The sequence below is a fragment of the Kogia breviceps genome, chromosome 1 (genome assembly GCF_026419965.1).
Source record: "Kogia breviceps isolate mKogBre1 chromosome 1, mKogBre1 haplotype 1, whole genome shotgun sequence".
NCBI classification, from domain to species: domain Eukaryota; kingdom Metazoa; phylum Chordata; class Mammalia; order Artiodactyla; family Physeteridae; genus Kogia; species Kogia breviceps.
The window spans coordinates 154,508,880-154,532,938 of record NC_081310.1 but is presented as its reverse complement, the minus strand read 5'-3'; the positions used below and the strand labels follow the sequence as shown (position 1 = coordinate 154,532,938).

Sequence of the window (24,059 nt, the reverse complement as noted above, 5' to 3'; positions counted from 1 at the left end):
TTCTCCTAAAGCAGGGCACTAGAATGTGAAATTTGTGAGGTCTTTTACAACTTATTTTTTAAAGATTTAATTTCAAAAAATGGGAGCATTTAATTGTTCCTTCCGGCTTATGGAAATTTAAATTACTGAAGACCAGAGCTGAAATAAAGATGTAGTATAAAGCAAAAGAAAAGGGAAACACATTTGTAACACTTTAGTGATAAAAGCTACAACTTAAATCAGTTCTTACTATGTTTACTATATATGCACTTGATTTTATTTATTCCCCCAGAGTAATCCTGCATTTGATATTATCTCCATTTTACTAATGTAGATATTGAGAATCAGCTACTTTAAGTAATTTGCCCAAGGTCATGTAGTAAGTGGCAGAAATGGCAAATTCAGGGTTCTCTGATGCAAGTCTGTGGTATATGGAATGGAAAGTAAAAATGCATAGTGTGATATCTTGTGAGTTTCAAACCTACAAGGATATCATTTTTACATGTCCATAGATATTTATCAAGGATTAAGAAAATAAGATTTAAATGTATTTATTTTAATCCAAATTTACAGCCAATAACAATTTTTTTGAAACTCCATATGGATGGTTAAAAATTATATTTTCAAAAGAAAATTATATTTTCATATAAATTTTACTCTGGTGCCTTAATCCATTCCATTTTTTACATGATAAATTTACTGAATTCTGACAGTTTTAACCCAAATATTTTAAAATACCAGGTATTTCAGGGTTCCCCCTCATTATGGAAATAACCTTGACTAAAGATTACCAGTAACCTTTAGTAAACAGACTAAAGAGAATTTGTAAAAAAAAATAATAATAATAATAACTTGATGTCCTAGGAAGAAAGAACATTGGTTTAGGAAAGCATTAGCTGGGGATTTTAATTCCATACCACAGCCAGTTATATGAATTTGGGAAAACCATTCAACTTCTCTAAGCCTGTTTCCTCCTTTGTAAAATGGCAATAACAACACTTGGCCTACCTGCTTTCTAGAATTTTTTTGAGGATTAAATAAGTTGAGGCACTAAAATGGCTTTAAAAAATATATTGCCATACAAATAGATGGCACTGTTGTGGAGATGACTAGATACATGGCCATTGTGAGTGAATCCTGCAGCCTGTGTGAGGTGTTAATAAGTGTTTGCTGATTGCAATTCTGATTGCAACACTGAGACAGAGCTTTTGTAATCTGCCTCTATTTTTTGGTTGCCTGCATTGGAAAGTTTCCAATGACTAATTCATTTGTGCTATATGATAATTATTAATGTTTATATTAAAAATGCAGTATCCTTTTTGGTTAAGCCATGAAATTTGTTTTTTCACAAATATGGAAAATGAATAAAATAAAAATGAAATAGAAATAACTGAATGTTCATGTAAGTTACTAGCTGAACTGATTTTACTTTTGAAAATATGCAAATTCTAAACAACTGTTAAACAGTACTTCCAAATAATGAAGCTATATGTTTTCTGAAATACTAGAACATTAGTGTTGGAATGAAAATCAATTCATCATATCTCTCAAACAATTAAGTGAACAGTGTGCTATTTAGGGTTTTGTTTTTTGTTTTTGCTGATTTATATATTGTTTTTTATGATTTCAACATAGGTAATTTTGTCCTTAGTGCTGCATGGATTTTGTTCTTTTTGTGTAATCCATTGACTCTCAAAAGATATTTTTCCATAGGAAACAATGTTTTAAACGATGGATAGATTTCAGGTTAAGTCCACAAAGGCAGCATGGTATATAGTATAGAGAACACTGGATTTTAGAAAGCCTGGTGTGGAAGTTTGCTGTTATATAAGCCAGCTATGCGGCCTTAAGCCAAAGTCACTTGATCTCTGAAAAAGGGAATAAGACTATATGTTCTTTTATACTGTTGAGAGTAGTACAGGAGAAAATGTAGGTGAAAAGATAAAAGTACTTAACTTTTACGTACTTTATATATACTTGGGTCCTATTATGTACTTAAACCTGTAATTTGCTGAACTCTGAGAATAATCTGTGATCTGGTTCTGAGACCAGAATTTATTTGATGATGAGGAGGAAGAGTTTACTATCTCCTGTTTTATTTTTCCCTTGTCTTCTTTCCTATTTCATTTGAATATGTTCATTAATCTAATTCTGTAGACGCTGCTCACTTATCACCATCTTCTGTACACCATGCGTATGCATGCAATGCATATATGCAAACATGTAACAGGTGTATATTCCAGGTCTCATGGTAGTGATCATAGAACTCTTGGAAGAAGGAGGCAAAGCTGGAAAAGGGAGGAGGATGTGAGCAGCAGTTGGCAGTTTTTACGTGTGGCTTGTTGTCAAGGTTCTACTTACAGTAGAACCAAAATAATACATGCAGTTCATTTTTTGTCGAACTATGGAAAATGCAGACTCTGAGCTAAAAATGCCTTTCTACAAACTTTCTCCTAACATATTTATGTAAATTAGAAAGGATTTTTGTAATTGATCATATACTGAGGAAATTACTTCAATTCTGTGGATTCTCTCCCTTTCCCATGCTGACACAGCACTGCTTTATCTAGGTTTTTTTGTTTTTTGTTTTGTTTGTTTGTTTGTTTTTTGTAAGAACATGCCAAAATATTCACTTACCTCGTGGTCCATGTTAGCCTTCCTTAAAGCATTTCGTACTGTTTTGTAATGATGACACTGCCCCATTTATTCTGAGATTCCTGTGGTTTCCTTGATGATAGAGAAAATATTTTATAGAGAAAGCAGTTAATTTTTTGAAGCCAGGTAGATAATTTAATTGGATCTAACAGAAGATCTAATCTCAAATCCTTTAAGAGATAATGAGAAAGTTGGGGGCACAAGACCCCTAAAATACTGAATGGATTATGAAAGTGAGAGCCAATCTCCCTAGTATATTTATTAGACACAAATATAAGAGCAAAGACTGAATCAGGTTGAAATGATTTTTATCTATTATTTAAACCATTGAAATGCATGTGCAAAGCAATGTGTTTATTTTGAAATGTGGTGAACCATTTTATTTTTAGTTTGGTGTTATTAAGGAAAGAATTTGAGGCAGCTCTTATCTCTGCTAATAATAGAAACTTCACCCCTTCAAGGGAACAGTATTCTTGCTTAAGTGGTGTCTTATGGTTAACAATGTTTGCCTCTGATAAATTTTACTGTATTTCTTTTGGTGGTGCTTTCATTTTTAAAGTGTTAATAATTCCTTTTTTAATTTGCCCTTAGTTTTTTTAAACAGCCTTTTATATAATCATCAAGTCTTGCTGTAATGTCTCTTATCCTGAATGCTTATGTATCAATTTATTAAAATACTTGTTTAGAATCTTTTTTCTTCATAGTATTTTGTACATTTTACATGCTATTAAAAACACAATGAGCAATATGTTCTCATTTAACATCTCTCAATTTCTAAATTATAAATTAGTTATAAGTTATCTAGCTATCATAATTGAAAATAATGGAATTAAAATTTTAAATATACCATAAATTTTTCTAAATTCTGACTTTACTTGATGAATACCATAATTATTAGTTATTTAATTTTTGTTTTTAATGTGTTGGAGCATAACTTGGTACCGTATGTATCCCATAATTGACTTCAGTTCTTCCAGACTTAGTTCATGAAATAATTGAACAAATATATATTAAGCATCTACCATGTTTAGTCATATTGGATTTTAAGCAAACTATTTTTACCAGTGTTAAAAATGTGGCAATGATACTACAACAGATGATTTACTAATTTAAGATAAAGAGGAAAATATTCATCACAGAATTTACTTAAGTGATTCTTCTCTCACATTTGAATTCTAAGTCAAATATGATATGATGAATCCACCTTTTACTCAGGTTTATACCAGCCCCTCTTAGTGCTCTACTAATTCACAGATGGATAGTATAACAGTTATACTATATGCTGTAAATTTGCTTTTAGTAAGAAATTTGACTTTGTGTCTTATGGTAGCTTTTCGGATAAGATAAAGAAATGTGCTCTGAATGTCTTATTGCTGATGAACAACTATTCCCAAAGAATAGTTGTTTAGGAGTCATTCTAAAGGGAAATCTTTGTCGTTTATTCTATTTGATAAGTATAGTAAGATTTCCTGTTTGGGGTAGTACAAAGCTAGATGAGATAATTAATAGAAAAATCACAGAATCAGAATTTAAATTTGTATCGACTGCTTGAATTGCTAGGTAGAATTTAATAGGGATAAGTGTCAAATCTAGCACTTGGTTAAAAACAGAAACAAAAAACAGGTGCATAAAAGAGTAGAACAGTTGATAGCAGTTTCTAAGATGTTGAAGTTCTGTCTGACCATGAGTTTTGGAAATATATATTATGAGTGCTTAAATGTAAAAATTGTTATTGGATAGAAAATAGACATATAGAGGCCATACTAATTGATAGTTGTAGAGGTAGTATAGTTCTGTACTTCATATTAAGCTAAATTTTGAATATTGGGTTTAGTTCTTGGTTCCACAATTTGGAAAAAATCTTAGCCAATTATGTTGCATTCAGAGAATGATCATTATAACTAGAGGGGTTCAAAATGTATGCCATATGAGGTATGGTAAAGAATATTTTTCATACTATGAGAAAACCTATTTTAAGTGTGATAGCTGTTTTTAGACAACTAAAGTACCATCATCTGGAAAAAGGAGTCCCCATATTCAGTGATGCTTTGGAGGATAGAACTGTGACTATTGAATGAATGTTTTAAGGAGGCAAATTATAATCCACACGTCAGTTGTATTTCTGTTATTGACATACTTACTTGGGTACCAGATGGCTACTAAGATTGTTGCCATAAAATTTCTAGTTTGAATGGAAAGTTGGCGTAGATAATCTATAAAGTTCTTTTTAACTTTAATACTCTATTACTGCATATACATTTTTTCCAGTGTGATTGACTTCCATATCTGGCTATGATTTCTAACTTGCATCAAATCAATTTTCTAGTTACAAACAATTAGAAAATCTGGAGAAAATTAAAAATCTGAAGGCAGTCAGGACTTGAGTGATCACTATCCCTGGGAGAAGAAAAATGCATTGGAGTGAGTCTGACATTTTATTTGGCTTTTCTCTTTGAGTCATTTGCCAATTTGTAAAAATGGTAACTGTAAGAAGCCAAACAGAGAGCAGTGGCTAAAAGGCATTGCAGAGTTTGAATCCTGGGAAGAACAACAGCTGGAGTTCATAACTTATCAAGGAGGAGAGTCCCAGGTAACCAGTTGGGTTTTGGTTGCAACCCCCTGAAGACGGAAATCCTTAGAATCAGCTTAATCCTAGACTTATTAAGATGATCTGCCTCCTATCTTTATTTTCTGGAGGGAAGTAAAGTCAGGTGGACCGTCTACAGTTTTTCACACACAGTGTTTAACATTCCAGGAGACAAGGCCAAGACAATAGAAAAAACCCCCTAGGGATTCAAATATTAAAGCTATCAGACATGGACTTTAAAATAACTGTGATTGGAGTTATGTCAGCGTCATGGTGGTGTGAGTTGTTCCTTTTTTCTCTGCCCTTCAATTTACATCTAACTGGACATGCATAACCAAAAAAAAAGCGCTTCTGCATAGCATACCAGGACACTCGAGAGATCCATCCATCTGTGTACCTGAAAGTGGGTAGATTGGACTGGCAGAAGAGGCTGTGGAGTGAGGGAATGGTGGCAGCAGGTCTATTTATGGGCCAGCACAGACCTTTTTGGCAGAGGAGGTGAGGGTGAAGGTGGTCAGTGGGGTCTGCCCAGCTCTGCATGCTGCAGCTGCAGAAGCTTGTTTCTCTCTCTGAGGAGCCATCTCAGTGACTGGTGGAGGGAAAGGAAAGGGAATTAGGCAGACAAAGAAAACTGAAGGAAAGCATCTCCCGCTGTTGGTCCTAGGATTCTGGCAAGAAGACTGCCCACGGTTGCTGGCTGCCCGTCCCCCCAGCCCCAAACTTGGGGATCCCTCTACTAGGATGTGGGCACACCCAAAGTCTGAAGTGCTTAATATACACCTCCCTCACTGTGCCGCCAGCCACTCTCCCCTCTTCCATTTTTCTCTGACAGTTTTTGTTTTGTTTTTAATGCACCACGCCCCACTCCCAACCTTAGTGATGAGTTAGCACTGGTAAGAGAAATGAAAAACCTGTGCTGTAGCGCCACCTTCTGGAAAACAAAAGGAAGTCTTCTTATTACCAACCTACTGAACTGTTAGGATCAAAGTAAACAAAGCCTTGCCTAAATAAAGCAAGGTGTTGCTACTTCAAACGTGGCAGCAAAGGCTCTTTTCATCAAACACCATGGGAAAAAAATCATTGTAATATGGTATCACAAAAAGAAAATGACAGTTTTCCAAGAACCAAACCCACGGACATGGAATATTGTGATCTAACTGATAAAGAGTTGAAATTAGCTGTTATGAGGAAATTCAATGAGCTACAGGAAAACTTAGGCAATACAGTGATCTCAGGAATAAAATTAACAAACAGAAGGAGTACTTTACCAAAGAGATTGAAATTCTAGAAAGGAACCAAACAGAAATTCTGTAGTGGAAGAACTCAATAAGTGGGATGAAGAATTAGAATGCAGTAGAAATAGAGCAGATCAGGTGGAAGAAGGAATTAGCTCAAGGGCAGGAATATAGAGATGATTGAGGTGGCAGAGGAGAGAGAAATAAGATTTTTTTAAAAATGAAGAAACCCTGCAAGAACTCTTGGACTTCATCTGACGAGCCAAAAGAAGGAGAAGAGAGAGAAAAGGGAGCAGAGGGTGTATTAAAGAAATAATGTCTGAGAACTTCCCAAACCTGGAGAAGGAACTGGATATACAAGTCCACAAAGCTAATAGAACCGCGAACCATTTCAACACAAAAAGACATTCTGCAAGACAGATTATATTAAAACTGTCAAAGGTCACTGATAACTTTAAAAGGCTGCAAGGAAAAATAGTAGCCTACAAGATTACCCTCATTAGGCTATCAGCAGATTTCTTAGGAGAAACTCTTATAGGCCAGGAGAGAGTGGAATGACATATTCAAAATATTGAAAGATAAAAGCTGCCAACCAAGAATATTCAATTTGGCAAAATGATCCTTCATATATGAAGGAGAAATAAAGGCTTTCACAGACAAACAAAAGCTGAGGCAGTTCACCACCACTAGACCTGCCTTACAGGAGATCTTGAAAAGAGCTCTTCAAGCTGAAATGAAAGATGAAAGTATACAAAGCTCTGATTAAGATGTTAGACTGAAAACTAACCTTTTTTAGAATACTATATTAAACTCTTAATTAGAGTATAAAGTTTAAAGGAGAAGAACTGTAGCTGCCACAACTTGTAATCACTGCATAAAAAGATAATTTGTGATGTCAAAAACGTAAAAGGGGAAGAGTAAAGGAATGGAACCTTCATAGGCAAATGAAGATAAATTGCTATCACCAGAAAAAGGACTATTTTATCTATGAAATGTTTCGTGTAAATTTCATGGTACCCACAAAGCAAAAATCTAGAATGGAGATTGAAACATTAAAAAAAAAGGGGGGAGCGACTTCCCTGGCAATCCAGTGGTAAAGAATCTGCCTTCCAATTCAGGGGACGCAGGTTCGATCCCTGGTTGGTGAACTAAGATCCCACATGCCGTGGAGCAACTAAGCCCGCGTGCCACAACTGTTGAGCTCGTGCACCTCAACAAGAGAGCCCGCGTGCCACACACTACAGAGCCCACTCTCTCTGGAGCCCACGTGCCACAAATATAGAGCTCAGGTGCCCTGGAGCCCGTGTGCCACAACTAGAGAGAAGCCCAGGAGCTGCAACTAGAGAGAAACCCGAGCAGACTATGCACCGTACTAAAAGATCCTGTATGCCTCAACAGAGATCCTGTGTGCTGCAACTAAGATCCAGTGCAGCCAAAAAAAACAAGGAAAATAAATTTGTTTAAAAAATGTTTTTTAAAAAATGGGACACTGAGCAAATCACCATGAAAAATCACCAACTTATAAAGGTAGACAGAAACAGAAGGAAAAAGAAACAGTGGAGAGATAAAAATAACAGAAGATAAAAATAAAATGGCAGTAGTAAATTCTTACATATCAGATAATCACCCTAAATATAAATGGATTGAACTCACCAATCCAAAGGCACAGTGTGGCTGGATGGATTTTTAAAAAAAAGACCCAATTATATGTGACCTACAGGAGACTCTTTAGCTCTGAAGACACACAAAGGCTCAACGTGAAAGGATGGATGATGATATTCCAAGTAAATGGCAACCCAAAGAAGGTGGGCATAGCCATACTTATAGCAGACAAAATAGACTTCAAGTCAAAAAGTGTAAGAAGAGACAAGGTCACTGTATAATGATAGGGGTCAGTATATCAAGAAGATATAACAATCATAAATATATATGCTCCTAACATGCAAGCACCAAAATGTATTAAGCGAATAATAACAGATCTTAAGGGAGAACTAAACAATAATACAATAATTGTAGGGGACTTCAGTATTCTACTATCAGCAGTGGATCATACAAAAAAATTCAACAAGGAAATGTTGGAATTGAATCATACTTTAAAACAAATGGACATGTACAGAACATTCTATCCAACAGCAGCAGAATACACATTCTTCTCAAGTGCACATGGAACATTCTCCAGGATAGATCATATGATAAGCTACAGAACAAATCTTAGCACATCTAAGATTGAAATCATACCATCTTCTCTGATCACAATGGTATGAAACTAGAAATCAACAAGAAGAAGATAGTGAGGGCTTTCCTGGTGGTTCAGTGGTTGAGAGTCTGCCTGCTGATGCAGGGGACACGGGTTTGTGCCCGGTCCGGGAAGATCCCACATGCCGTGGAGCGGCTAGGCCCGTGAGCCATGGCCGCTGAGCCTGTGCGCCCGGAGCCTGTGCTCCGCAATGGGAGAGGCCACAACAGTGAGAGGCCTGCGTACCGCAAAAAAACCCAAAAAACAAAAAAGTGAGATCTAAAAATATATGAAAACTAAACAACACACTTATAAGAAGCCACCGGGTCAAAGAAGAAATCAAAAAGGAAATAAAAAGTCTTGAGACAAATGAAAATGGAAATACAGTATATCAAATATTGTGGGATGCAGCAAAAGCAGTTCTGAGAGAAAAGTTTATTGCAATATACACATGTATTAAGAAATTGGATCTCAAATAAACAACCGAACTTCATACCTCAAGGAATTCAAAAAAAAAAAAGAGCAAATTAAGCCCAAAGTTAGTAGAAGGAAGGAAATAATAAAGATCAGAAAGGAAAACAATGAAACAGAGACCAGAAAAACAATAGAAAGGACCAGTGGAACTGAGAGCCTGTTCTTTGAAAAGATAAACAAAACTGACAAACCTTTAGCTAGACTAAGAAAAAAAGAGATAAGACTCAAGTAAAATTAGAAATGAAAGAGGAGACATTACAGATGACTACAGAAATACAGAATCATAAGAGACTTATGAACAGTTATATGTCAACAGATTACATAACCTAGAAGAAATCGATGCATTTTTAGAAACACAGAACCTAACAAGACTGAATCAGTACTGGAATCCTAGCTAGAGCAGTTAGGCAAGACCAAGGAATAAAAGGCATCCAAATTGGGAAGGAAGAAGTAAAATTATCACTTTTTGCTGATGATATGATCTTACATAAAAAAATCCTAGAGTCAGTCAAGAAACTGTTGGAATGAATCAACAATTTCAGTAAAGTGGCAGGATACAAAATCAACATACGGAAGTCAATTACATTTCTTTTCACTAATGAAGAAGCATCTGAAATAAAGAAATAAAGGAGGCTATCCCAGTCATGATAGCATCAAAAAATAAATGCTTAGGAATAAACTTATCCAAGGAAATGAAAGATCTATACAGTGAAAACTATGAGCCTTTGCTGAAAGAAATCGAAGATACAAACAAATGGAAATACATCTTGTGTTTATGGGTTGGAAGAATTAATAGTGTTAAAATGGCCGTACTATCCAAAGCCATCTGCAAATTCCATATAGTCACCATCAAAATGCCAAAGGCATTCTTCACAGAAATAGAAGAAAAAAATCTTAAAGTTTATGTGGACCCACAAAAGACTCTGAATGGCCAAAGAAATCCTGAGGAAAAAAATAAAGCTGAAGGTATCATACTTAGGAATTTTAATCAAAACAATATTTTACTGGCATAAAAATAAGCACATTGACCAGTGAAACAGAATAGAGAGCCCAGAATTAAATTCCAGCATGTATTGTCAACTAATTTTCAACAAGGGAGCCAAGAATACCCAGTGGGGAAAGGATAGTCTCTCCAATAAGTGGTGCTGAGAAAACTGAAGAAACGCATGCAGGACAATGAAATTGGAACCTTCTTTCACAAAAATTAACCCGAAATGGATCAAAGACTTAAACAAAAGACCTGATATTATAAAACTCCTAGAAGAAAATGTAGGGAAGAAGCTCATTGATTTTGGTTTTGGCAATGATTTTTGGACATGATGCCAAAAGCACAAGCAACAAAAGCAAAAATCAACAAATGGGACTACATCAAACTCAATAGCTTCTGCACAGCAAAAGAAACAGTTAACAAAATGAGATAACAGATTTGAAAAAATGTTCATAGATGTTCTCACTCCAGATGAACAATAGAATCTTCCAGAAACACTCCCAAAGCTTCTTAAGTCATATGTAGGTTTATAGAATGGGAGAAAATTTTTGTAAACCATATATGGGATAATGGGTTAATATCCAAAATACATAAAGAATGCAGTCTCCTTAATAAGAAAACAATTCAGTGCAGTGAAAAAATGGGCAGAAGAACTAAATAGACATTTTTCCAAAGAGGACATGAAAATGGACAACAGACATGAAAAGATGCTCAACATTGCTAATCATCAGGGAAATGCAACTCAAAACCACAATGAGATATCACTTCACACCTGTTATAATGGCTGTCATCAAGAAGACAAGAGACAACAGGTGCTGGTGAAGATGTGAAAATGGAACCTTTATACTTGTTAGTGGGAATGTACTTGGTCTGAACACTATGGAAAATGATATGGAGGTTCCTCAAAACATTAAAAATGGATCTAACATATGATCCAGCAATTCCTCTTCTAGGTATATTCCCAAAGGAAAAGAGAATAAGATTTTAATGAGATATATGCAATCCCATTTTTATTACAGCATTATTCACCATAGCAAAAATATGGAAACAGCCCAAATGGTCATCAACAGATGAATGACTGAAAAATTGTGGTACATATACACAATGAAATATTATTCAGCCATGAGAGAGGAGGATATCCTCCAATTTGTGACAATGTGGATGGACCTTGAGTGCATTTTGCTAAGTGAGATACGTCAGAGAAAGACAAGTATTGTATCATGTCATTTATATGTGGAATATAAAAAGTTAAACCTGGAAAAAACAGAGTGAAGTGGTTGTTACCAGAGGATTGGAAGGAGGGATAAGAGTGATGGTATTTAAGGGTACAAACTTGTAATGAATAGTAAATAAGCCATAGAGATCTAATTCACATTATAATTAATATAGACAATGATACTCTAATTATATAATGTGATAAATATTGCTGTGTTGAAAAACATATTACAACATGTAAATGTATCAAAGTAACATGCTATATATCTTAAATTTACACAATATTGTATGTCAAATTTATTCAGTTAAAAAATAATTGTGATTAATATGTTCAAGGTGGAGAATTTTGGCAGGGAACGGGAATCTATAAAAATAACCAAAGGAAAACTCAGTGCACCCCTTGTGCAGGGCTTAGAAGCTGCATGCATTTGATGTGGTTACTATTTGAGACTTCTGAATGCTGGAGTAGATTGTATCCATCTACAACCTAGTCTCCCTGTGTGATTGATTGATTAAGGGTCTGGGAAGCAGCGACTGATATTTTAAGGACTCCTGATAAAGATGTGTTTGATTTTGCCATGCTGATATACTGTTTCCAGTCCTAAGTCCTTCCAAAAAGCCAAGTCTTAAGATTACTACCTGTTGTGTCCTGTGAGTATGAATGTCATTTTGAACCCAAGACCACTGATGATCATGCAGAGTAGGCACTTTCACAGTTCCAGAAGAGGAAGGGAGAGGGAGTGGGGCAGAAGCAATATCTGAAGAGATAATGGGAGAAAGTTTTCCAAAATTGATAAACACATCAAGCCACAGATTTAGAAGATACATGAACCCTAAGCAGAAGAAATATAAGAAAACCATTCCTAGGCACAATCATTGGAAAACTGCTCAAAACTGTTTTTTTGTTTTTGTTTGGTTTTGTTTTGGCTTGAGACTCTCCTGTGGACTTCATCTGTCTATGCAGAGATGGGGGAAAATGTTCAGAGAAAATCTTAAAGTAGCCAAAGGATAAAAAAGGGCATATTGTTTTCCAAGGAACAAAAGTAAGCAGACTTTCTCAACAAAAACAATATGAAAGCAAGGAAGCGGTGGAGTGATATCTTCAGAGAGGTGAAGGAAACAAACTGCTAACCTATAATTTTGTACCCAACAAAAATATTCTTCAAAAATAAAGGCACAATACATTTTCAGGTAAGCATAAACTGAGAGAATATGTCTCCAGCAGACCTACCGTAAAGGGAACACCAAAGGGAATTCTTCAGGCAGAAAAATAGGTGATGCTTTCCCAGATGGAAGCAAGAGTACAAGAAGAAATGAAGACCATTGAAAAGGGTAAATATGTGGGTAACTAAATAGATATTGACTATGTAAAGTAATAACATCTTGCGAGATTTAAAATACATGTAGAACTAAAGTACAACAACAGAAAAAGTAGGAGAGGAAGCATAGAGTTAAAGTGTTCTAAAGTCTGTGCATTGTCTAGAAAATGGTGAAAACATTATATTAGATTCTATTAATGTCCAAGATGAATATTGTAATCTCTAGGGTAACCACTAAAATGAACACTTGGAGAGACCTCTAAATTATTCCACAGTTCGACTTTCAGGAGAAATTCTATGGAACATAAAATGATATTCAGTAAATATATTCAAAAATAAAAATTATTCAGGTAGGGGCAGTTGATGGGCATAGAAGGGGAGATGTTTGAAGACAGGAAAAGGAAGGAGAGTGAACAAGAGAGAGACAAAGCATGTAGAATAAGAGAAACACAGAGAATAGACACGTAAGGACCAGAATTGGAAAGACAAGAGGGGATGATTTAAGAAGTTTTGGGAGTGTTTCCGGAAGATTCTGTTGTTCATCTGGAGTGAGAAACATCTATGAACATTTTTTCAAATCTGTTATCTCTGACCTGAATGCTAATACTTTCTCCAGCAGTTTTAAATAATCTCTTCTATACCAGAAAACTTTTTCCCTGACTCTATGTAAATGATTCATCTTAAATGATTCTGTAAAATGTAAGTTGATTCTCCTATGGAATTCTTGATTGACTTAAGTTTTAAAGAAGTACTTTAAAATTATAGTCCAAGCCAGTATAAACACAGGTTTTAAAAATAAAGCAGAATATAGCATATCATGAAATCAGTTCTCAAAGAAGGTAGCTTTAGAACAAGTCTTTGCTAAAAAAAAAAATCACATCCTCAGGCCCTTCCTGATCTGTTTAAATTAGTTTTCCCACCTTCACCCCAGTCATTCTTGTTATTCCCAGTACTCTGCTTGATTTCCATTTTTTTTATCATTCTATCACCATTATTATATGTTCTTTTATTGTTTATATTCTCCTCCAGAATACAAGTTCCATTTATACCTGCATTTTCAGCATTTGGAGCAATGGCTAGTACACATTAGACCCTCAGAAGATATTTGTTGATTGAATGAATGAACAAATGAATGTTCAGGCCAACAGGGAGTAAAAACAACTAAGAGAAGAAGGTCTTCAATGATATGTGAGTTTGTTCTCTCAGTAAAAATCTAGTGCATGTTGCATATTGTATTATGGGATTATTTCAGTCTGCATTTTATTTTCTTGAAATTAGGCAGTTCTTAAAGAACAACTTTCATATATCTAATCCATAGTAAAGGCCACAGCCCTATCCCAGCCTGCATTTGAGCTGAACATAGCAATTCTTCTTTCTTGATTTTTCTCACTCCATCCCTTTACTGTGCCCTGATTTCTCAGCTGAAATGCTGGACATAAAAGGATAAACATGCAAGTAAGCACTCTTGACATGTTATAATCAAGAGAGCTTGGTTATTGGGAGGCAAAGTAATGTGAGTTTTGAGCTTGTGTGTTGGAGGCAGATAAACCTTGCTCCTCATTGTTCTCTAATTCTAGTTTCTTCATCTGTTAACTAGGGGTAATGTTTACTTATAGGGTTCTGGGGAATAAATAAGATTTGTATATAAGGTGCCCATAGTACCTTTTTAATTAGTGGTATATCAAAACAGGAAATCTTTTGCTTCCTGTTCATAACTGTCCTTTAGAGAATTTTAAAGGACTTTCAAGGAAAGGAAATTTTGAGAAAAGTAATGAGACTGTTTTGTTTCACCATGGGTAAAGAAGAAGGGAGGCTTGTGTTATTTTGGCAGGAGTCTGCTGAAGGTAGGAGTCAGAACATGTGTGCATCAGATGACACTCCTGACTCCCAGAATGAAGGCTCTTGATACAAATGAGTAAGGGTGTCTGATGCCACACAAGACCCTGCTTGCTGACACATGGTGTCCCTTGGCTTGTAATAGCCTAGGTATGGATATAGTGTCATCCAAACATTCTTTCTTAACGTTTTAAATTGAATTGTACTATGTATGTAAAGCGGTACATACATTCTAAGGGATTTCTTACATAAATCCTCAATGAATTTTCACAGACTGAGCATAGACATATAACCACTACTTAAAGGCACAAAAAATGACCAGTATCACACAAGCCCCCCACCTTTGTCCCATTTTAGTTAACGTTTCCATCTTCCACCCCCACCAAAGGTCACCACTATCCATGGATTATAAATAGTTTCATCTATTTTTGAACTTTATAGAAATATAATCATATTTCTCTCATTTATTTAACTTGAGATTATGTTTGTGAGATTTACCCATGTCATTGCATGTAGTTGTAATTCATTCATTCTCATTGCTGTATAGTATTACATTAAGACTATACCATTATTTATACATACTGTATAATAATAATATAATAATTCAAATTATTATACATGTTATACAGTTTGTAGCCTTTACAGAAGAATGATATTTTGACAGTTCTTTGAACCTCAAAGATAAATAGATGATAATTTAGACTTAAAATACACAATAGTTTATTTTTTGATTGTTCTTTTATTAGATTTTAATAAAGGATTTCTATTAAATTAGATTTTAATAAAATATTTTAATAAATCTTAGATTTAATTGTTTCTTTGCTTTATTAGATATATTATGGTTTTAAATTATGATATTAAAATTGAATGAAGTATTTTAAATGAATTAATATGGAAAAATATATAGGAAGAGAAGTGTTCTAAGTTATTTTTCATAAAATTATAGGGTCCATGCTTGTGGTAAAAAATGCTAGACTTCATTAGGAATGATACTGTACTTTAGAAAAATTATAGTCTTTGTGCAAAACAATCATGTATTTACAACTCCATAATACATCCATAAGAAGTCCTGTGTCTTGTGTATCAAGAAAAGCTGGAAAGCATCCAGAAAATGACAACTAAAATCAAGAGGCTAGAGTGGCTTAAAAGATTTATACCCTTAAAAGATGTAGTGTGGAATGATCCCTGGGGATATAATTACAAAAATCTTAGAATTGGAAGGGGAATTAGGCTTGATCTAGTCCAACCTGTTAGTTAATGCAGGAATTTTTCATATGGTGATCTTGACAAATGGCTGAGCTTCCTCTGTTTGAATATTGGATGGTGCGTGCTGCTGGGTTTTAATTCCATCCCTGCTACTTCATAGCTGAACGACTGTGGGCAAATTCTTAACTTCTCTGTACCTCATTTTCTTGGCTTACCGCTTATTGCCAACCCTGGCAATAGAAAAAGACTACAGGGGACCTGACATCCAGCCCCGTCCCATCTAGTATTGAGAGATGAACTGAAAAATCAATAAATGTCAGTGTTACACATCATGTGAAAAAAGGAATACTCAGGATACAGTAGTAACATTAAAAATTTTTAATGTTTTAATTTTCAGTATAGGCTTGAGTGGTGAAAAAGGTGAGAGGGGCTTCGTAGAGCAGAGGACTCTGTTGAAAGAATTTGTATTGATTATTCCCAGTTTTGCTCCTAGAACAATATAAAACAGTTTTATTCTTTCTTCTGTATAACAACTCTTCACCTTATCAAATGTAAAATTCTAAAAGGATAGATTGGGTAAGTATAGATTTTTCAATCGCTTTAGAGAGTATTGTGTATAATTTGAATAGAGTTTAGGAAAAACAAAATGGACCACTAATGAGTGATAATTTTGTAGAATCCTTTAATCCAAGAAATTGTATGGGCTATAAATTATAGTTTGTTTCCATTAGTTCATGGATGGTAGTTCAGCAAAATGGAAAATTTGAAATAAGTTCAAACATTTTGCATTTTAAAGTATTCTGAATAGGGTATTATTGAGATTCAGCTGTGAATGACAAGAATTTTCAAAATAAAAATAGCTTAAACAAGATAGTATTTTACTGTCTTGTAACAGGCTGAGCAGGTAGTTCCAGGCTTCAGGATGGAGGAAGGGATGAAGAAGCTGCAGCTAGAGACATTTCTGCTCACATGTCATTGGCCAGAACATAGGTCACATGGCCATACCTAGTTACAAGAGATATTAGGATGCAGTCTCTACTCTGGGTAGACATGTGCTCAGGTGTAATTTGGGAATCACATGTCTAGGAAGGAAGGCTGGAATAGATATTGGGGGACACCTAGCAGTGTGACAGAACTAATTTGTTCACTGCTTACATCCCAAGTGCCTATTAACTGCACTTGGTATGGAATACACCATAGTAGGCATTCATTAAATAGTTGTTCCATGGATGAGTGTTCTTTATTGCTCCTGTCAAAAGCGGTATTGATCTGGATATTTACTTATATACATGATAAATTATGGCAAATTTGCCCATCCTTGGTTTTTAAAAATGTTTTCTCATCTATGTTCTCCCTTCACAATCCCTAACAGTTTTCAGACAGATTTGCTACCATACAGAATCGATTTTAGCTCCTTTATTGCTGATTGTTTTTCTCCCTAAAACTTGGAGAACTGTTAAATCTCTCTTTACATGTGTCTTTGATCAACACAGTCCTGGCATGTAAATGGTGCTCAGTAAATGTTTCTAGATTGAATAAATGAATGTTAGTTAAACATTAATGAATCCAAGCCTTTTTTCCCCTGTTACTTCTGTAGAAAAGTTTATAGCTGTAATACACAAAAAGAAATTCTTGGTGTTAAATCTGTTTATATTACAAGATTTTTAGGAATATTCATTTGGCTTTCAGGTAGGATGTGATTATGAGACAACTATCTGGATTTAATTAATTATAGCTAAGTACTAATTCACTTAATAAGTTATTAGGTAATAGAGGCTAGTATATTTCTGCAAAAAGAGGGAGTGTTCTTGATGAATTTGAATCTTTTGACCTCAGATAACCAATTAGCTTATCAGTGTGCTTAAGTGTTTCAAGGGATGATGCCATTTCTTTTTTTTAAATTTTATTGGAGTATAATTGATTTACAATGTTGTGTTAGTTTCAGGTGTACAGTACAGTGATTCAGTTATACATATACATATGTTCATTCTTTTTCAAATTCCTTTCTCATATAGGTTATCACAGAATATTGAGTAGAGTTCCCTGTTCTATATAGTAGGTCCTTGTTGGTTACCTATATATAGTAGTGTGTGTATGTGTATGTTAATCCCAAGCTCCTGATTTATCCCTCCCCCTGACGTTTCCCCTTTGTAAACAGTAAGTTTGTTTCTGATATCTGTAAGTCTTTTTCTGTTTTGTATATAAGTTCATTTGTGTCATTTTTAAAAAATTAGATTCCACAGATGAGTGATATCATATGAAATTTGTCTTTTTCTGTCTGACTTACTTCACTTTGTATGATAATCTCTGGGTCCATCCATGTTGCTGCAAATGGCATTATTTTGTTCTTCTTTGTGGCTGAGTAACATTCTGTTGTATACATGTACCACATCTTTATCCATTCCTCTGTCAATGGACATTTAGTTTGCTTCCATGTCTTGGCTATTGAAAATAGTGCTGCAATGAACATTGGGGTGCACGTATCTTTTTGAATTATGTTTTCTCCTGATATATGCCTAGGAGTGGGAATTGCTGGATCATATGGTAGTTCTATTTTTGTTTTTTAAGGAACCTCCATACTGTTCTCCACAGTGGTTGTACCAATTTACATTTTTACCATCAGTGTAAGAGGGTTCCCTTTTCTCTACACCCTCACCAACATTTATTGTTTGTAGACTTTTTGATGATGGCCTTTCTGACTGGTGTGAGATGATACCTCATTGTAGTTGTGATTTGCATTTCTCTGATAATTAGTGATGTTGAGCATCTTTTCATGTGCTTTTTGTCCATCTGTATGTCTTCTTTGGAGAAATGTCTATTTAGATCTTCCACCCATTTTTTTATGTTGGTTTTTTTTTTTTTTTTCATTTTTGATCTGCATGAGCTGTTTGTGTATTTTGGAGATTAATCCCTGTCAGTCACATCATTTGCAAATATTTTCTCCCATTCTGTGGGTTTTCTTTTCATTTTGTTTATGGTTTCCTTTGCTGTGCAGAAGATTTTAAGTTTAATTAGGTCCCATTTGCTTATTTTTGTTTTTATTTTCATTACTGTATGTCATGGTTCAAAGAAGAATTTGCTGCAATCTATATCAATGAGTGTTCTGCCTATGTTTTTCTCTTAAGAGTTTTATAGTGTCCAGCCTTACATTTAGGTCTTTGATCCATTTTGAGTTTAGTTTTGTGTATGGTGTTAGGGAATGTTCTAATTTCATTCTTTTACTTGTAGCTGTCCAGTTTTCCCAGCACCACTTATTGAAGAGACTGACTTTTCTCCACTGTATATTCTTGCCTCGTTTGTCATAGATTAATTGACCATAGGTGCATGGGTTTATTTCTGGGTTTTCTATCCTGTTCCATTGATCTATATTTCTGTTTCTGTGCCAGTACCATACTGTTTTGATTACTATAGCTTTGTAGTATAGTCTGAAGTCAGGGGGCCTGATTCCTCTAGCTCCTTTTTTCTTTCTCAGGATTGCTTTGGCTATTTAGGGCTTTTTGTGTTTCCATACAAATTTTTAAAAATTGGGGGCTTGTTCTGTGAAAATTGCCATTGGTAATTTAATAGGGATTGCACTGAATCTGTAGATTGCCTTGGGTAGTGTAGTCATTTTGACAATATTGATTCTTCCAATTCAGGAACATGGTATATCTTTCCATCTGTTTGTGTCGTCTTTGATTTCTTTCATCAGCATCTTATAGTTTCCAGAGTACAGGTCTTTTGTCTGCTTAGATACGTTTATTCCTAGATATTTTATTCTTTTTGATGCAATGGTATATGGGATTGTTTCCTTAATTTTTCTTTCTGATCTTTTGTTCTTAATGTATGGGAATGCAACAGATTTCTGTGTATTAATTTCATATGCTGCAACTTTACTGAATTCCTTAAGAACTCCAGTAGTTTTCTGGTAGCATTTTTAGAATTTTCTATGTATAGTATGTCATCTGCAAACAGTGACAGTTTTACTTCTTCTTTTCCAATTTGTATTCCTTTTATTTCTTTTTCTTCTCTGATTGCCATGGCTAGGACTTCCAAACTATGTTAAATAATAGTGGTGAGAGGGGACATTCTTGTCTTGTTCCTGATCTTAGAGGGAATGCTTTCAGTTTTTTACCATTGAGAATGATGTTAGTTGTGGGTTTGCCATATATGGCCTTTATCATGTTGAGGTAATTTCCCTCTGTGCCCACTTTCTGGAGAGTTTTTATCATAACTGGGTGTTGAATTTTATTAAAAGCTTTTTCTGCATCTATTGAGATGATCATATGGTTTTTATTCTTCAGTTTTTTACTGTGGTATATCACAGTGTTTGATTTGCAGATACTGAAGAATTCTTGCATCCTTGGGATAAATCCCACTTGGTCATCATGTATGATCCTTTTAATGTATTGTTGGATTTGGTTTGATAGTAGTTTTTTGAGAACTTTTACATGTATGTTCATTAGTGATATTGGCACATAATTTTCTGTTTTTGTGATATCTTTGTCTGGTTTTGGTATCAGGATGATGGTGGCCTCATAGAATGAGCTTGGGAGTGTTCCTTCTTCTGCAATTGTTTGGAAGAGTTTCAGAAGAATAGGTGTTAACTCTTTTCTAAATGTTTGATAGAATTCACCTGTGAAGTCATCTGGTCCTAGACTTTTGTTTGTTTGAAGTTTTTAAATCAAAGTTTCAATTTCAGTATTTGTGATTGGTCTGTTCATATTTTCTATTTCTTCCTGGTTCAATTTGGAAGGTTGTGTATTTCTAAGAATTTGTCCCTTTCTTCTAAGTTGTCCATTTTACTGGCCTATAGTTGTTCGTAGTAGTCTCTTATGATCCTTTGTATTTCTGTGGTGTCCATTGTAACTTCTTTTTCATTTCTAATTTTATTGATTTGAGCCCTGTATCTTTTTTTCTTGATGAGTCTGGCTAAAGGTTTGCCAATTTTGTTTATCTTTTTGAAAAAACAGGTTTATTTCATTGATCTTTTCTGTTGTTTTCTTTGTCTCTATTTCATTTATCTCTTCTCTGATATTTATGATTTCTTTCCTTCTACTAACTTTGGGCTTTGTTTATTCTTCTTTCTCTAGTTGCTTTAGGTGTAAGGTTAGGATGTTTATTTGAGATTTTTCTTGTTTCCTGAGGTAAGATTGTATTGTTCTAAACTTCTCTCTTAGAACTGCTTTTGCTGTGTCTCATAGGTTTTGTATTGTGGTGTTTTTGTTGTCATTTGTCTCTAGGTATTTTTTTTTATTTCCTCTTTGATTTCTTCAGTAATCCATTGGTTGTTTAGTAACATGTTGTTTAGCCTCCATGTGTCTGTCTTTTACAGTTTTTTTCCCCTGTAATTGATTTCTTTTTTTTTTTTTTACATCTTTATTTGAGTATAACTGTTTTACAATAGTGTGTTAGTTTCTCTTTTACAACAAAGTGAATCAGTTATACATATACATATGTTCCCATAACTCTTCCCTCTTTTGTCACCCTCCCTCCCACCCTCCCTATCCCACCCCTCTAGGTGGTCACTAAGTACAGAGGTGAACTCCCTGTGCTATGCTGTAGCTTCCCACTAGCTATCTAATTTACATTTGGTAGTGTGTATATGTCCCTGCCACTCTCTCACATCGTCACAGCTTACCCTTCCCCCTCCCCATATCCTCAAGTCCATGCTCTAGTAGGTCTGTGTTTTATTCCCATCCTACCACTAATCTCTTCATGACATTTTTTTTTTTTTTTTAGATTCCATATATATGTGTTAGCATACGGTGTTTGTTTTTGTCCTTCTGACTTACTTCACTCTGTATGACAGATTCCAGGTCTATCCAGCTCATTACAAATAACTCAGTTTCATTTCTTTTTATGGCTGAGTAATATTCCATTGTATATATGTGCCACATCTTCCTTATCCATTCATCTGTTGATGGACACTTAGGTTGCTTCCATGTCCTGGCTATCGTAAATAGAGCTGCAATAAACATTTTGGTACATGACTCTTTTTGAATTATGGTTTTCTCAGGGTATATGCCCAGTAGTGGGATTGCTGGGTCATATGGTAGTTCTATTTGTAGTTTTTTAAGGAACCTCCATACTGTTCTCCATAGTGGCTGTATCATTTTACATTCCCACCAGCAGTGCAAGAGTGTTCCCTTTTCTCCACACCCTCTCCAGCATTTATTGTTTCTAGAGTTTTTGATGATGGCCAATCTGGCCGGTGTGAGATGATATCTCATTGTAGTTTTGATTTGCATTTCTCTAATGATTAATGATGTTGAGCATTCTTTCATGTGTTTGTTGGCTATCTGTATATCTTCTTTGGAGAAATGTCTATTTAGTTCTTCTGCCTATTTTTGGATTGGGCTGTTTGTTTTTTTGTTATTGAGCTGCATGAGTTGCTTATAAATTTTGGAGATTAATCCTTTGTCAGTTGCTTCATTTGCAACTATTTTCTCCCATTCTGAGGGTTGTCTTTTGGTCTTGTTTATGGTATCCTTTGCTGTGCAAAAGCTTTTAAGTTTCATTAGATCCCATTTGTTTATTTTTGTTTTTATTTCCATTTCTCTAGGAGATGGGTCAAAAAGGATCTTGCTGTGATTGATGTCATAGAGTGTTCTGCCTATGTTTTCCTCTAAGAGTTTGATAGTGTCTGGCCTTACATTTAGGTCTTTAACCCATTTTGAGTTTATTTTTGTGTATGGTGTTAGGGAGTGTTCTAATTTCATACTTCTACAGGTAGCTATCCAGTTTTCCCAGCACCACTTATTGAAGAGGCTGTCTTTTCTCCAATGTATATTCTTGCCTCCTTTATCAAAGATAAGGTGACCATATGTATGTGGGTTTATCTCTGGGCTTTCTATCCTGTTCCATTGATGTATATTTCTGTTTTTGTGCCAGTACCATACTGTCTTGATTACTGTGGCCTTGTAGTATAGTCTGAAGTCAGGGAGCCTGATTCCTCCAGCTCCATTTTTCGTTCTCAAGATTGCTTTGGCTATTCGGGGTCTTTTGTGTTTCCATACAAATTGTGAAATTCTTTTTTCTAGTTCTGTAAAAAATGCCAGTGGCAATTTGATAGGGATTGCATTGAATCTGTATATTGCTTTGGGTAATACAGTCATTTTCACTATGTTGATTCTTCCAATCCAAGAACATGGTATATTTCTCCACCTATTTGTATCATCTTTAATTTCTTTCATCAGTGTCTTATAGTTTTCTGCATACAAGTCTTTTGTCTCCTTAGGTAGGTTTATTCCTAGATATTTTATTCTTTTTGTTGCAATGGTAAATGGGAGTGTTTTCTTAATTTCATTCTCAGATTTTTCATCATTAGTGTATAAGAATGCCAGAGATTTCTGTGCATTAACTTTGTATCCTGCTACTTTACCAAATTCATTGATTAGTTCTAGTAGTTTTCTGGTAGCATCCTTAGTATTCTCTATGTATAGTATCATGTCATCTGCAAACAGTGACAACTTTACTTCTTCTTTTCCTATTTGGATTCCTTTTATTTCTTTATTTTCTCTAATTGCTGTGGCTAGAACTTCCAAAACTATGTTGAATAAGAGTGGTGAGAGTGGGCAACCTTGTCTTGTTCCTGATCTTAGTGGAAATGGTTTCAGTTTTTCACCATTGAGAACAATGCTGGCTGTGGGTTTGTCATATATTGCCTTTATTATATTGAGGAAAGTTCCCTCTATGCCTACTTTCTGCAGGGTTTTTATCATAAATGGGTGTTGAATTTTGTCAAAAGCTTTCTCTGCATCTATTGAGATGATCATATGGTTTTTCTCCTTCAGTTTGTTGATATGGTGTATCACGTTGATTGATTTGCGTATATTGAAGAATCCTTGCATTCCTGGAATAAACCCCACTTGATCATGGTGTATGATCCTTTTAATGTGCTGTAGGATTCTGTTTGCTAGTATTTTGTTGAGGATTTTTGCATCTTTGTTCATCAGTGATATTGGCCTATAGTTTTCTTTCTTTGTGACGTCTTTGTCTGGTTTTGGTATCAGGGTGATGGTGGCCTCGTAGAATGAGTTTGGGAGTGTTCCTACCTCTGCTATCTTTTGGAAGAGTTTCAGAAGGATAGGTGTTAGCTCTTCTCTAAATGTTTGATAGAATTCGCCTGTGAAGCCATCTGGTCCTGGGCTTTTGTTTGTTGGAAGATTTTTAATCACAGTTTCAATTTCAGTGCTTGTGATTGGTCTGTTCATGTTTTCTATTTCTTCCTGGTTCAGTCTTGGCAGGTTGTGCATTTCTAAGAATTTGTCCATTTCTTCCAGGTTGTCCATTTTATTGCCATAGAGTTGCTTGTAGTAATCTCTAATAATCTTTTGTATTTCTGCAG

At 35.0% G+C, this 24,059-nt stretch overlaps 1 protein-coding gene across 8 annotated transcripts in view; it reads left to right on the top strand.

The window, feature by feature from the left end:
• The window catches only part of PRKAA2 (protein kinase AMP-activated catalytic subunit alpha 2), a 73,673-nt gene that overhangs the window by 5,008 nt on the left and 44,606 nt on the right, over nt 1-24,059 (top strand). For 2 of the 8 annotated variants that reach the window (XM_067007062.1, XM_067007035.1), the window contains exons 1-2: nt 12,600-12,701; nt 13,718-13,876. The exons of 3 other annotated variants lie outside the window; for them this stretch is intronic. In XM_067007062.1, the coding sequence (XP_066863163.1) occupies nt 13,870-13,876 (7 nt within the window). In that variant the 5' untranslated portion in view covers nt 12,600-12,701; nt 13,718-13,869. Of the gene's footprint in view, nt 1-12,427; nt 12,561-12,599; nt 12,702-13,717; nt 13,877-24,059 lie in introns of those variants that run through there. 3 more of the 8 variants (XM_067007046.1, XM_067007030.1, XM_067007033.1) reach the window with 2 other exon arrangements.